The 16,215-nt window shown below is 41.6% G+C and overlaps 1 protein-coding gene across 1 annotated transcript; it reads right to left on the bottom strand.

The window, feature by feature from the left end:
- Positions 1-535: 535 nt before the first annotated feature.
- ORYCUNV1R1550 (vomeronasal 1 receptor oryCunV1R1550) lies at positions 536-1,459 on the bottom strand. Its single transcript, NM_001167237.1, has one exon. The coding sequence runs from the start codon at positions 1,457-1,459 to the stop codon at positions 536-538; it is 924 nt and encodes a 307-aa protein (NP_001160709.1).
- Positions 1,460-16,215: the final 14,756 nt, after the last annotated feature.

The following is a 16,215-nucleotide window of genomic DNA, read 5'->3' as shown; positions in this document are numbered from 1 at the left end:
TCATAGGTTATATAACCCTTGGAAAACTTAAATTATGGTAGATGTTGAATTGAAGGAAATATAAATTCTGGACAAGATAGATTTCAAAGTATTTAGATATCAGAAAAGCACAATTCCACACAATTGCAGTAATCAGATAGGCCTCTCTCCTACTAGAATAATTTACATGTGCAGAGGAACATCTATTACAGAACAACCTCTCTCTTTCTCTCTCTCTCTCTCTCTTCTTTATTTAAAAGGCAGAGTGAAAGATAATACAGAAAAGAAATAGAGAAAGAGATACATCATATATCTTGTGATTCAATGCCCAAATGTTCACAGCCAGTGGTGGGCAAGGCCAAAGCCAAGGCCCTAGAACTCCATGTAGTACTTCCCTATGCAAGTACTTAAGTCAGCACCTGCTGATACTAAGGGTGTGCAGTATCAGTAAGCTGGGTAGGAGTCAGAGGCAAAATTCAAGCCCAGACACTCTAAAAACAATAGGAGGGTCCCAAGCAGTGTCTTAACTGCTGCACCATACACTGGCCTGTTAAAATCAAAAGATTTTCTGTGGTACATTGTACAACATACTGAGTATCCTCTTATCAGAACTGATAAGCACTAATGGACTGACAGTGGCATAGACATGGACCACAACACACTGAACACCCAAGATAACTGAGTCATATGACCACAGTATCAGGGAGGAGAATGAGATGATGAAATCCACCCAGTACATGACCACAAAGAAACTCACCAGCAGCAAGATAGTCTGGGTGGCCCTTTTCTCTGGGGAAGATCTTGGGGAGAGGTTGGTGTTGTGAAGGTACAGGGACCTCCTCTGATGCCTGGACAAGAGAATCACCATGTACACACTTGAGAGCAGCATGACTCCTACAAGGAAGATGTCCCTGGATGTTAATAATGTGAACATTAAACCCCTGATGCCATGGCTCATGGGGTAAAATGAACAGTATTTCGTGAGATCCATCAGATTGGTCTGGGTCCCATTGGAAGATGCCACTGTGTGGAAGAGTGTGCTAGTACTGAAAGACAAACATATCAGCCATATGAAGAAGAAGAAATAGAAGATGAAATGTGTGGATTTATACTTAAACTGTGCCAACCGGGAGGTGCTGGGGCTGATGGTGATGGCCTGGATGATGCTCAGGAGGCAGGTGGTGCAGATGGAGAGGCCCCTCATTACTCTGTTGATGTAGAACAAAGCCTTACGCTTGAAGTCATTCCAAAAACTTAGCAACTCAAACAGTTCTGGAGAGAACAAAAACAACACAGTGATGAGCAATGCAATGTGGACAAAGGCCAGGTGACAGGTGGTGAGGTCAGTGGGCTTAGGTCTGCGATCCTGTAGGAGTCTGAGGATGTGGAAGAGGAGAAGAAAGGTGTTGGCTGAGATTCCAAAGCCAGTTTGAGAAAGAAGATATTTATTAACAGGAACATAAACAGAAGGTGTGCTCATCTTAATATCAGGGATGAAACACATGCATGTCTGAAAAAGCAAACAAACAAGTATTGGAGGTTTCACCTCATCAGCAAGCATTATTCTACCTAGTAGACATTTTCATTCTAACTTCCTATCTTCACAGTGTTCTTGGATCTTTCTTGGTTTCCATCTCAGAAATCCCTTAGGTGAACTCTCTTCTCTTCAGGAAGATATTGTCAAAGTCAAGCTTTCAAGTATCAAAAGGAAATCACTTAAATTCTCCATCTTGTGATAGCCATGAATTTGCAAAGCAATCATCATATGGTAATGCTTTTATTGCTAATCAGTATTAACTGCTTATTATTTAAATCTTACATACTCAATAGATAATATAATTCCCTACAAGTCTTACTTAAGGTAAATTCACTACTAAATTTTTTTTTCCATTACTTTAGTATGTTATTGCCCAGATGCAGATACAATTTTGCTCTTTCTGTAACTCTTTCAAATAAATAAATCTTAAAAAAAGACCATGAAACATGTGGCCAGAGATCAGAATCAAAGAGAAGAGCAATAAAGAAGCCTTTTACAGGAACTGAGGGGACATTTTAGATACAATGATTTGTCATTTTAGAGAAACCCTGTAAGATCCTCATCATTACAGTAATTTACTACATTCAGGGAATTATTACTTGAGGAAGAATATCATTTCCATACAGGTTTTTGTATTTTGCCCAGCTCAGATAAAATTACACAATCTATATTACAGAAGAGTACCTTATGTTTTATTGTTAAGTCAACAAGATTTTTGTCATCAAATTGAACTTACTTGGTGAACAACAGTGAAACCTATGACTGGTCACCCACAGCACAAAGGTCTTTTGAGAATTTGAGAAGAGGTGCAGAAGTATAACTCCCCATATGTAAAGACATCAATGGTTTTTTTTTTTTTTTGATTTCCGTAACTTCTATTAAATGGTGATAATCAGCACTGAGAAAAAAATGTAACATTGGTCAGTATATCTTTTCTGTATGCTGCCCTGAAGTGTACATTAGATTCTGCCCTGGCTGTGTAGTTTGGCATATATTTGTAGTTAGCATTCCATAACAATTGGATTATAATTTCAAGAAAGCCATAAAATTTAAAAGAGAATATTATCAATATTCTACAAAGAAATGGTTCAGATTGATAATTTGCTTTCTTTTTTAAATTAACTATTTTAAAAAAAATTGTAAGATATACGAATTTCATGTATTTCCTATATACAGATTCAGGAACATAGTGATACCACTGCCTCCCTGTGTGTCATAATCTGGAGCGAGTGAGTCACAGCAGCAGTGTAAGGTATAGGTTTAGAAGGTACTGGAGACCCTGCTCTTCATGTACTATGATTGCTTGCCTCTGGACAGTGGAGCATATTGCTCTCAATAGTTTCCCTGCCAAAGTGTAGAAAATGCATTAAGGGGCTGGCGCCGTGGCTCACTAGGCTAATCCTCTGCCTGCAGCGCCAGCACACCAGGTTCTAGTCCTGGTTGGGGTGCCGGTTCTGTCCCGGTTGCTCCTCTTCCAGTCCAGCTCTCTGCTGTGGCCCAGGAGGGCAGTGGAGGATGGCCCAAGTGCTTGGGCCCTGCACCTGCATGGGAGACCAGGAGGAAGCACCCAGCTCCCAGCTTCGGATTGGCGCAGTGCGCTGGCCATAGCGGCCATTTGGGGGATGAACCAACGGAAGGAAGACCTTTCACTCTCTCTCTCTCTCTCACTGTCTAACTCTGCCTGTTAAAAACAAAACAGTCTCAGTCCTTCTCTCCTGAGCTCTCCTGCTCTCTCTCGGTTCCTCTCTCTAGCCTCCTCTTCTGGGCTCTTGGCTCTGCTCTTCTCTCCCCTCTTCTCTGCTCTCTCTTCTCTCCTTGCTAGCTCCTCTCCTCTCTGTTTCTCTCTTATATTCTCTTTCTCTCTTTTTCCTTTGCCGCTCCTTCACTCCGGTCTGTAGGGTGTTCCCCAATAAACCCTTTCCCTTCCTCCGGTGTCTGGTATGCTTTGCAATGGCTAACCTTAAGATATAACGTTGGTGCCATGACTCAGATAGCCTCATATTGGTAATCCAGTGTCCCCCAGTGCTCTGGGGTCCTGGATTTTTGCTGGTCACAAAGCACACCTCCGGAACTCCTTCCACGCTACTGAACGCTCTGCGATCTCCATCCACACACCAGCATTCCAAATTTTGAGGTAAGATGCAGATTGGGAAACTCACGGCGACTCTACTTGTCTACTGAGTTATGGTCTACTCTCGTCTACATTCGTCTGAGGCTTTTCTACTTTCATCCAAGGTTGTAGTGCGAGACACCACAACTCCTACTTAAGGCCTTTAGCCTCTACGGACACTGTGTCCAGGCAACAGTGGGTGCGAGTGACGACTCCATCTCTGTTCGCCTCTTTACAGGGCTCCAGCGGGCGCTTGGGTGACACCCCTGCCTTCTGCTCCCATATTCTCTCGCTAGTCAGGTAGCTGGGATGCGAGGATGCTTGCAATCCACGGGTCTGACTCTACTGGTTGCAATGGGAACTTTTCTCTAACCGCGTTCCATCTTATGGTCCCTCTCAAATTGGCCCGAGCCCTCAAAAGCGGCCCCTCCGTCGTGGTGCATTTGGCCCTGAGGGATCGGAAGTTGGAGTAGTTTGACCCTGAAACATCTTTATCACTTCCGTGAGCATTCGGGAAAATGGAAGGGGATTCCATCGTTCAAGCCTTTTCCTATCTTTGAACTAAACCTTCCCTGTGTTCTTCTTGCTCTCCTGTTCATGTCCTTCTGGTCTCCAAGATTCACACTAGGGGGCAGAGGCCTGAGCAAAAAATCCTTTCTTCTGCCCCTGGTCCTGTTCCTGCCACTACCACAACCTCCTTTGATCCTACAGATGAACCCTGCCCCCCCCTTATCACTCCAATCTACAGGCACCTGCTCAGCTGCCTCCTGAGGCCTCAGTGGCTGAAGTTCCAGCGCCATTATCCCCCATGTGGCAGCTGCGTCATCACCTCCCTCTCCAGCCGAATTCCAGGGGGTGGTGTCAACCTCTTCTGTCCTATCTGAAGCCCCTGGCTCAACTATTCCTCAAAGCCATTCTCTGCCCACGTGTACTTCCTCCCTAGCTCCTACCCCCACTCACTGTATCTCCCCCTCCCACCTAGGAATTCTTTATCTCAGAGCCCAAAGTCTACTATCTCTGTCTTATCGGCTTGGGAATGGCTGTCTCCATGGTTTTCAACTGGTCTTTTGTCCCTCTCCTGACCCAGTCTTACCATAAGAATAGCAAGGGAATGGTAGTCCCATCCTTTCGGGCTCCCTGCTTATTGAGAAACAAATTAGGTATCCCACCCTTTTGAAGGCTCTTGTTTTATTTGAGCAAGGCAAACAGGAAAAGCAGGTTTCCTGTATCAACCTGGCCCACTGTAACTAGATCTACCTTTAAAAATACTGCTTTGTAACTTGTTGAACTTATTTTGTAATTTATTTTAATAGTTTTCAAGGTAATTAGTACTCAAGGAAACAGCAATGGGTAATTAGTACTTGTCTTAGATGAATGCAATTTTAATTTCAATTAAATTCAGGTAAAAATATATCAGCATCCTAAGTCATTTAGGTGTAACTGCTAATTTAAATTGGGTAAAACTTTTGTATACTCAACATGTTATATTCTATAATAAACTATTTTGGGTTAGTTTATAAACTGTGAAAATAGTTCAACACTGTTTAAAGTAACTCAGGCTGAAATTTGATGTGTTACCTTAATCTTACTCTGAAAAATTTTAATGGGTTATTTCAAAAATAAATCAAGGACATTGGCAGATGGAAAACATCACAAGTATACTAATCTATTCCTCTTTGACATAAAATTAGAATCTAATCCTCTGTTAAAGCAATAAGTTAAAGTAATCTGTTATGTTCTCTTGGCGTCTGTTAAATTCTAATTCTTTAAAAACAGTGGGATATTTTTATTAAGAGCTATGGGTTATTTAAATATGTGCTTATTTTCAAACATTTAAATAATCACCTTGTAACAATGATCAAATTTGGTCTATATTAGGTCATGATGTTAAGGAATCTTATTTCAACCAGATATTTTGGATTTTGAGCCTTCTTGGCATTCTTGACAGTCATTCAAAAAATCAAAGTTTCAAGGAATTTGGACTCTAAAATTTCCAGTAAATTTTGGACTTTGGTTTTTCCAGTTCGGGCCCAACTGAAAAAAATTGAAGGACCTATGTCTCTCATCTTGTAGAGACACCAACTAATCAGGCTATTTGGATTATATTAGAAGTACCGTCAAGATGTGAAGTGGTACTAAATTTTAAGTTTCTATAATACAAAATGGCACTAATACAAATGTCTGAGAATTAAAAAGTCTAATAATCTTGTGTTACTAGACATAATGGTTATCTTAATGAGAAAGCCCCAGAGGCCTAAAAGAGTTATGTGCTTTGTAAAATCCTACAGGTGCTTTCAAAAATACTGTGAAGTAAGCAAGTGCCTCTTGTTGGTTAATGAATTTATAATTTTAAATGTGGCAACTTAAAGTCTTTTGTCATCCACAGTTTGGTATATCAGATTTGTTGCTCATAAAACTAAAGCATTGTTGGTTCTGTGTTTAGCTGTCCTCCTATAGGTTCTGATGGAATTTTTCCAGCCACATCTATTTTATTCAGTACCTTGGGATGGCTCTGTAAACAGATGAAGCCAATAATGTATTAAAGGTACCAACTGAGGTTACTAAAAACAAAAAGTGATTCAAATCAATTGGTAATTTACAAACAGGAGTTAGATTTAAAAAAAAAGCTATTAAAACTGCTACATTGGTCTATTATGTTATGTAAATTGGCTTATAGATAAAATTGTCCATAAATTTAAACAGCTAAAATAATTCAAAGATATATTTTAATTCGTGTGACCTGAATCTCTGTATCATATGTTTTAAATGTGTTGGTAGAAAAAACTAAAAACATTTTATATGCCTGTGCTTAAATTTGCTGGTTAAACAAGCTACATCATGTTAGATATTTAAGAGATGTTTCCAAATATATGTATTATAATATTTATGGAAGGCATTGAGCCTTCTGGTAAATGTTTTCTTAAGTTGTTATCTAATGGTTAAAACTGTTTTCTAAGTTTTCATGTGATATTGCTGTTGTCAATAAGTGATCTGGGACTTGCTCCCCCATTTCTCTATTCTAAGCCCAACTTGTTCTCTCATTTCTCTGTTCTCTTCGAGGTAGGAAACTATTTATATTATAAAGAAATATCCAATATGCAAAATTTGATTTTAGATCTTATAAAAGAGATGGCTAACACATTTCTGTAATAGCATAGCCAAAATAAGAGCTTAAATTATAATTTCATAGCTAGATTTACTTTGCCATCAGTGAAGTAAACAGGGTAAACCTCCCTTTCAGACCAAAGGGAAAGAAAGTTTTAAAGTGAGAATATAATTTTCCTCATGGGCATTGTCTGCCTCAACATAAACTACTACAGAACATGCCTGTGACTATAGACTTACAGTTTAGGCCACTGAAGATTAGAGATGGGACTTGAGCACCCCCTTGACTTGCATCCTCTGGTCTGCTTTAACAAAAACCGGGAGGAAAAGAAAGCTAGACATCAGAAGCAATGGGTGGCAGGCCTATTAATGGCTGTTCTGTACAGTGATCTGCCCTCAAGGAGACCCAACAGGCCAGTGTATTGCAGTAGCTTTCAATGTGGTAAGCCTGGGCTTCAGCAGAAGTCAGCTTGTGAAGAGCCCTGGCAGCTCTGCCAACCAGGCAGAGTTGGATCACTGGAAATGGAACTGCCCTGGAGTCGAAGGATGACCAGGTCAGAGCCACAGATCTTATTGGCTCTAAGCTGAAAAGCCCTTCACTTGGCCCAGCTTTCAAAGTGACCACTGCAACTGAGGAAATGGCCAAGTAGGGTCAGTAACACTGCAGGCAGAACAGTAAATTTCCTGTTGGAGTTGCCACCTGCCTTTACCTGGCCAGCTCTCCTCCCAGGCCAGGTAGGTAATGGAAGTCAACAGGGTGCCTTCCCCAAGGAGGTTCACACCTCCCTTAGGATGTACCCTATGTAAAGAGATATAGGTCTGGGCCTAAAGCCCACCTGATTATTATTAAGCCCCTTCTGTCAGGTTCTATTTGCCTCTCAATCAGAAAACTTAATTGTAGCTCAGATAACACCTTTCTTAGGTTCTCTAATAACAACTCTGTCCTCTGTATCTAGCCCACTTGAGCCTCATTCCTTTGTAACCATAGCCTCTACTCTACCACCAATGGCTCTACTCCCAATCTGTGTGTCAAAATTTCTCTACAGACAAACCGCACTACCTGCAAAAGTGGCCTTTCTCCCAGTCTTGGCTGGAATCAGCTTTAAGCCACATCCCCACAAGGGTCCAGAGACCCCCTCCATTTCCTCTCTATAAAATCCTCTTATTACCTGGTTAATGCTACTCTTAGAATCATTGGTTACTATTCTCACCCTGTCTTCTATACTACAGTGTCTAAGTGTTTACAGCAGGTGATAATGGAACAAAGGAAGGCCTTCAGCAACCAGGCAGTCAACCAAATGCTGCTACAGGGATGTACTCGGCTCCCCACCCAGGAGACAGCAGCCTGAGACATCGCCCCATGCCAGCGAAGAGTACATCATCGCCCCATGTCAGCAGGAAGTAGCTCTAAAGACAGATCATCGTCCCTCTACCCCTCTTGGACTTTTGGGACTAATGTAATCCCATACAAACCCTGCTTTATAAAAAACAAAAGGGTGGAATGTTAGGAAACTGGCACAGTTGTAGCCAGGTGGCTGCATGGCCCAGCTACCTGAGCCAGGCTCCACCCCCATCCTAATGGGATTCGCTGCTCCTGCTTCCCTGCCCATCCTCAGGCAAAGTTTTAAAAGGGCCTGTTCCTGCACACGTGCTCTCTCGGTCCTTCTCTCCTGAGCTCTCCTGCTCTCTCTCGGTTCCTCTCTCTAGCCTCCTCCTCTGGGCTCTTGGCTCTTCTCTCCTCTCCTCTTCTCTGCTCTCTCTTCTCTCCTTGCTAGCTCCTCTCCTCTCTGTTTCTCTCTTATATTCTCTTTCTCTCTTTTTCCTTTGCTGCCCCTTCACTCTGGTCTGTAGGGTGTTCCCCAATAAACCCTTTCCCTTCAAAAAACAAAACAAAACAAAACAAAACAAAACAAAAATGCATTAAGGCTACTAAGATAGACTGAGCTATCTCCAGTGACTACATAGAGAAGTCAAGGGTGTCCACTGATTGTCTAGAGTCATTTTGTGCTCACCAGGAAGGAATGAACAATTATCATGATTATTTTGCTTCACTTCGGGCATTATATTTCTGGAATAAAATTTACTAGTTCTATCTTTGCTTTCTGTCATTTCATTTCATCTGTTATATTTTAATTGATAAATAATATGCACATTTATTTATGGGGTACAATACAATGTTAAGAAACAAGTAACATCACAGAATGATTCCATCATGTTCATTAACATCTACCTCACTTTATAATCTATTCCATTAGCAATTTTGAATACCCAGCACATTATCCATAACAGAGTCACCGGACTCTGCAACAAATCTCTGTAGCACCTGCGTCTTTTCTAACTTAATCTGTGTACATCATGCTGTCATTTAAAGCCACCTGGCATGTCTGTTGAATTCATGCATTGCCATGACATTTAGCACTTTTAATAATGAAATTAAAATTAAGTGGGAAATTCAGGATATGAAAACTAAACAACTGAAACTTTAAAATAGAAAATATACTAAAATTATAGGAATCTTATAAAAAGGAAAACTAAATTATTTAAATTCTGAAAGTTACTTAGTCTCTAATCATAAAACAAATCTCAGCCACCTAAATATACAGAGTATTGTTATACATTTGGGTTTTTGTAGAAATCCTAAAAAGCTGATGGTGATTGTACGTTAGGGAAATCACTAATCCATGGTGAATGCACTAGCTAGGCATTAACTTTACTGACAATTATTACCATAGAGGAAAAATAACCTCCATGGTGACCTGTTAAAATTTCAGTACTTTCTAGTATTAAATATCTGATACTTTATTCATAACAATTTAAACAGCTTCAAAATACTTAAATATCATAACATAATTAATAATTTAAATTTAACATGATCTTAAATTTAAGAAAGTAAAACCAGGATTGAAGCATTATAATTAGGTTAGACTTGATGTTTTTCCAAACATAAAATTTCACATTATGAATATAGTTAAATGAAACAGAAAGATATTAAAACCTGTTGAAAACAATTCAAGTGAGATAAATATAATAAAATTGAAAATACCAACAAGATTAAAGTATGATAAAATAATTGAAATGAAATACCTATGATAAAAATATTAAAGTACAATAAAAGGAGTTGAAATGAAATAAATTAGATGCTATGAATTCATCATCAAAATGAAGCAAAATAAATATGTTTAAATCAATCCAATTTAAATAAAAATCAAGTAACGATGAATGTTCTTTCTTGGATCTACAAATTATGGCCTCATATGAGAAGAAATCTAATTTCTTGTCTGCAAGAACTTATAGATATCACTCTTGATTTTGTAAGAAACAAAGCTAAACTTATGAGACCAGTCCTTTACTCCCATGTCCTTGAGATCACCCTACATCTACCGACTCACTTTCCTGTGGAGCACTCACAACAAGGAGAGAACTGAAAAGCGTGCACTCACCCAACTTGACAGGGAGCCCAGGGATGTAGGGTGAGCCTCCCTCTATGAGGTTATAAGAAAAGAATGTGCAGTTAGCTCATCTCCCACCTGGCCCACAATTTTTATGTCACCTGTGGAACCGTGCAAGCTCAGACTTTGAGACTGAAACTAACAAGAGACCCTGCAGGGAAAAAGTGGAGAATCATGAGCAAGAACATCTGTGTTCCAAATTTCCCCACATGGGAACAGATTTTCCTATCCTGTGTTGGCCTGAAGGGGCTGCATGATGACAGTCTCTGTCAGCCACACAGAAGTCTTGCAGTTTTCTCAGGTGCAAAATGAGTCAATGCCACGGCAGATTGCCAATGTTTGTTTTGGTTTGTTTGGGAGATTTCTAGTGGCTTCCTTATGTCTCTCCCATCAAACACCAGGTTGAACATAATGAAGACATAAAATTTAACCTGTCAAATAATTAAATTTTAATTAATAATTTTAATTATTTAATGCTGCATTGTGTCACACTGGGATAAGCTTCTGCCTGCAATGCTGGTATCTCATCTGGGCAATGGTTGGAGTCTCAGCTGCTCCACTTCAAATCCACCTTCCGCTTAATAGCCATTCTGGGGGGGTGGGGGGTGGGCAGTGCTGTGGCACAGTGGGTAGCCTGAAATGCCACCATCCCATTTCAGCATAGGTTCAAGTACCAGCTGCTCCACTTCTGATCCAGCTCTCTAATATGGCCTGGGAATGCAGTAGAAGATGGCCCAACTCCTTAGTGCCCAGCACCTGCATGGGAGACCCAGAAGAAGCTCCTGGCTCCTGGCTTCCAATCAGCTCAGTTCTGGCCATTGTGGTCTTTTGGCGAGTGAACAAGTGGATAGAAGATCTCTGTCTCTGTCTCTCTCTGTCTCTCTCTATCTCTCTTTCTCTCTCTCATTTTGCTTCTCTCTGTAACTCTTTCAAATAAATACAATAAATCATTAAAAAAAAGCCACTGGGGCCATTTGGGGGAGTGATTCAGAGGATAGGAGACCTCTTCCCCTCCATGCCCCCTGCTGCCAACCATATGTTTCTGGCTGCCTCATTCTCTCTTTAACCCTGCCTTTAAAAAAATTAAATAAATCTTTATAAAAATAAAAATAACATTTTTGTTCCCTCCCAGATCATTAGACAGAATATATGGGGGCAGAGCTCATGTAATGATGTTTTTTACAAGATTTATTAGAAATTCAGAGTTACATACAGAGAGAAGCAGAGGCTCAGAGGGAGAGAGAGAGAGAGAGAGAGAGGGAGAGAGGTCTTCCATCTGCTGGTTCACTTGCCCATTGGCCGCAATGGCCAGAGCTGTGATGATCCAAAGCCAGGATCCAAGAACCCCTTCCGGGCCTCCCATGTGAGTGCAGGGCCTAAGAACTTGATCCATCCTCCACTGCTTTCCCAGGCCATAGCAGAGAGTCAGATCAGAAATGAAGCAGCTGGGACTCAAACTGGTGCCCATATGAGTTGTTGGCATTTTAGACAGCAGCCTTACCCACTATGACACCGTGCCAGCCCTGTAATGATGGTTTTTAAACCTTGCCATGTGATCCTCAATGGAAGCCAGGGCTGAGAAGCACTTTGCTCCATACCTTCCTCGAAGCTTCAGTGTGCATCTATCATTAGATTCCAACTCTAGAAAAATGTGATTCTGCAGGTTTGGAGTGAAATCCATGAGTTGGCTTCTTCAGCAAGTACCTTGTTAATGTTGATATTCTGCCCCCTATATTATTTGTCAGTAGCACTGAGACAGAACATCACGTACCATGGGCTCCCAGTGAAGACCTCTAATCAACACTTTGAAACATCACATTGTTTGCTGGCACTTTAAAGGCCAGAGAAGGCAGTGATGTCTCCATCAGTCTGAATTTATAAAGCAGTGTGTTTACATTCATCCATGCAGTGTTTATTGATCTTGTGCTCTGTGACCCCAGGGGAATTAGGGAGCACATTGATAGGAGCCTCTTATATACTATGTGAGTCATTTTCTATAACAAACAGAATTTGGCAATAAGGATCCCATAATGCCCCTGAAGATTTTGATGTTAGGAAGGGCCACATTTTTATTTCTTAAGTCTCACTATCGTTGAGTTTCAGAATGCACAGATAAGAGCTTTATAACTTGGATGTGAAAGACAGAGAAAAGAAGGATACAGCAATAGTGCAGAGTGATGCTGCCTTGTTGAGTTTACATTTACTTCTCTGTCATATTGGAGTTACTATTTGATCTCCTGGAATGGTAAACAAGATGTTAGGTGAGATGTTTTAGAAGCAAAATTTTAATAAAAATACATAATTAAGCCACCAACATATATAGATACTTGCCATCCTTTTCTGATTTTGGACTTGGAAAAAATAGGAGCAGGAAATCTGAAGAGGGAGGAAGAGGACCCACCAGGATCCTGGTGTCCTTCAACCTGTCAGTCTGACCAAAGCCTTTTGTCCCCCACTATCTGCAAGATATGTAGGTGCTGGTTTCAGTGTCTTCAGTGAGTCTGATTTGATGTACTCCTAGTGACCCAGTCAGGAGAAACTCAGGCGTCTCTGAGGTCAGAGCAGGGACTTGGATCTGCCCTGGTTGAGCAGTCAACCTTGGATCCAGGTGTGAACTTCCCTGACCCTGATTAGCTGATTCTGTAGTAAGAAGAAGGAGACTTCCCCGTGGTACCAAAGTACAAAGGCACATGTGGTTGTGATCATGGCTTTGGCTATGTTGTGGTTCCTGACTTCCAACTGCTTACGGATCTTGTCACCTTCAGATGTGTGTCAAGGGAGGTCTGCTGTTCCTGGATGCACTGATTTTGATGCTGGTGATTGTTTATCTTTGTAGTTTCTTCACTGATTAGTTGATCACCAGGAGCCCTTCTAACAGTTGCAGGAATTCCCTGGACAAGATGTGGAGAACAAAGGTTTCCCATGCATTTCATGTTCCTACTCAGTGTGAAGCCTGGCCCTGGATGTGACTCCCAGACAGAGTCCAGGCAATATGTGCAGATCCTGTGTCTCTGTATTCTTTTGTATATAACACTCATGTTGTTTTCTTGGGTGTTACAGCAAGAGAAGGGAAAATGGAAAAGAGACAACTCCCCTGCCCACATGGAATCCTGAAGCAATCCTGTTAGGAAACCTGAAGAACTGCAGATTCAGACCCTGGATTCAAAATTTTGAGCTACAGATGGCGGTCCTTGGAGAGGTGTGGGGGTAGGAGTCACCTGCTGCACATGCACAGGCTTTTTGGCAAAAGGAGGAAAAATCTGTGTTCTAAATCCTCAGGCTAGCTCAATGGGGTTGGGATTCTGGGCTGCACACTCTCTGAATGAGCTTCAGATCTGATGCTGCCACGCGCATGGGAATACAGAGCTGGGGATGCTAGTTGTGAACTGGTAAGGCTATTTTTACCAGAAACAAGGTTAACTGTCCTCAGGCAGAGATTATAGATCACAAATTGCCTGTGTACAGATTGTTTTGCTGCAGTCTCTGAACCCAGTGCCCCACAAATGTGGATCAGAGTTTGAAATCCAGGATGGGAATCAGGGAGCATTTGCCAAAGCTTGTTTGTTGTGAAGCCTGGTGGACACCATATTTATTTATCTCTGGTCTGGCCATTGTGGGCAGTGTTTGGGAAATATATTTAAAACAGAAATTTTTTTGCCATAATAGACAAGAAAGAATATATTTAAAACAGAAACCTTTTTGCCATAATAGACAAGAAGGAAAACACTATTATTAATAATAATAGAATTCAGTTTGTATGATGGAATATTTACTAAAGGATTGGAAAACCAGATAGAAATGCTTGTTTTCAACAAAAAGCATATCCATCCCCTTTCCTCTTGTCCTCTGTAAAAATAGTCATTGAAAAAGACTTCACACCATCTTTTGTCCTATATAATTCATCCAAAATCTTCTGACATCTGGATGATCATGTATGCTCACTGCTGTCTACAGCAAAACAAAGAAAAATGACAGGAGGCAATTTCTTTTTGACAGGCAGAGTTAGACAGTGAGAGAGAGACAGAGAGAAAGGACTTCCTGCCATTGGTTCACCCCTCAAATGGCCGCTAAGGCCGTCACGCTGCACCAATCCGAAGCCAGGAGCAAGGTGCTTCCTCCTAGTCTCCCACGTGGGTACAGGCGCCCAAGCACTTGGGCCATCCTCCACTGCCCTCCTGGGCCACAGCAGAGAGCTGCACTGGAAGAGGAGGAACTGGGACTAGAACTCGGCGCCCATATGAGATGCCGGCGCCACAGGCGGAGGATTAGCCAAGTGAGCCATGGCACTGGCCCCATCAGGAGGCAATTCTGTAATTTGAAGCCAGGTGGCCACTGAAGCTGGGCATCCACTCTCCCACTGAATTTGTGAGATTGTGCCTGTCTTCATGGGTACTTCTGTTTCAAAGAGGTGCTAAGGACTAGAGAAAGATCTTAATCAGAAATATTGGTAAAACGCTTACATACCATTAAAAAGTATCTACACAGGCAGAGAAAGAACTTTCATATAAAAGTTTTTTTCAATTAGATGCTCTAAAAAAATGGGTGGGGCGACACTGTAGTGCAGTAGGTTAATGCTCCGCCTGTGGTGCCAACATCTCATATGGCCATGGGTTCTAGTCCCAGCTGCTCTACTTCAGATCCAATTCTCTGCTGTGGCCTAGGAAAGCAGTGGAGGATGGCCCAAGCACTTGGGCCCCTGCACCTGTGCAGAAGAGCTGGAAGAAGATCCTGGCTCTTGGCTTTGGATTGGCTCAGCTCTGTCCATTGAGGTCAATTGGGTAGTGAACCAGTGGATGGAAGACCTTTCTCTCTGTGTCTCACTCTCACTGTCTGTAATCCTACCTCTCAAATAAATAAAATATTTTAAAAAATAATAAAATAATGAGGGGGAATATTTTCCATTATTTTCAAGTGGGAGAGCTGATCTTATTTCTAATTTTGCATTTTTCCCTCCCAGCATTTATGTTCAAGCACCTGGACGTGGTCCCATGGACACTTGCATCCCAGGTGGCTCTGGAGTCAAACACCTGAGAAATGACCCTGGGCACACTGTGTGCAGATATAAGAGGAAAAGTCAAAAAGGGAGAAGCTGCTATCAAAGACACATGGATGGTGGGCAGTGTTGGTGCACTACTGGTTTGTGCCATGATGTTGGCTCAGTGGGACTGGGCTGGGATTTATTCCTATGTGTCTTTTGGTGAAATTCATCTGGATGCAGTGGTCCAGAAGCCTAAGATGGTTAGAACAGTAAGCTCACTGCTGCAGATTCAGTGTCTGCAAGTGGGGTGCAGCAGGAGTCCTCCCAGCACCTCTGTGCCATTTCAGCTGAGCCTATGGGGCAGTGGTGCTGTGGACTGCATTCCTGAGGGTGGAGCCTGGTCCTGGCAGGGGCATGAGCTTTCATTGCTGTTAGAGACACATGGTAATGGAAAGGCGTCCAGGATGGTGACAGCAAAGTAGAGGACAGGAGTCTACCTTCATAACTCACTACTGAGTCCTTCATTCTTGCTGATGTAGAAGGGCAAACATGGAATCAGGGTAACCCTAGCTCTCCTCCCTGTATGAGTTTCACAGACCTTCATGGCCCCCTTATTTCACAGGATCAATATTGGAGATGTTTCAGCAAACAACTCCCTTTTCCTCAGGCATCTCTCGGCTTGCATCATCAGGAACTACTGCAGCACAAGCAGATAAGTACCTAAAACCTGCTTTATTTGCAGACCATCAGACCAGCAATGATGCAGAACAGCTCATTAATTTCTAGAGGGAATGGATGGAAACTTTTAGCATTGATGCCATAGATGCATATTGATGATGCTCAGTGGAAGTTATTATCCATGTTAAGTGAAAAGAAAGTTACAACTGCATGGGAAGGGTTTGGTTTGATCTCTATAGTTTAGTTTTCCTTTATTTTTTTCTATTAATTGTGATATCACATACATCTCCATTTGAGTTATTGATTTAAGCATATTGATTAAATTAAATTGAAAACAAAGACTTTTCAATTTCAAATATTCCTTGAGTGGGCTGGCACT

The sequence above is a fragment of the Oryctolagus cuniculus genome, chromosome 19 (assembly GCF_051225735.1).
Source record: "Oryctolagus cuniculus isolate XC-2025 breed Fujian yellow rabbit chromosome 19, ASM5122573v1, whole genome shotgun sequence".
Classification (NCBI taxonomy): domain Eukaryota; kingdom Metazoa; phylum Chordata; class Mammalia; order Lagomorpha; family Leporidae; genus Oryctolagus; species Oryctolagus cuniculus.
The sequence above is the reverse complement of the archived record's forward strand: the minus strand, read 5'-3'. Positions and strand labels throughout refer to the sequence as shown.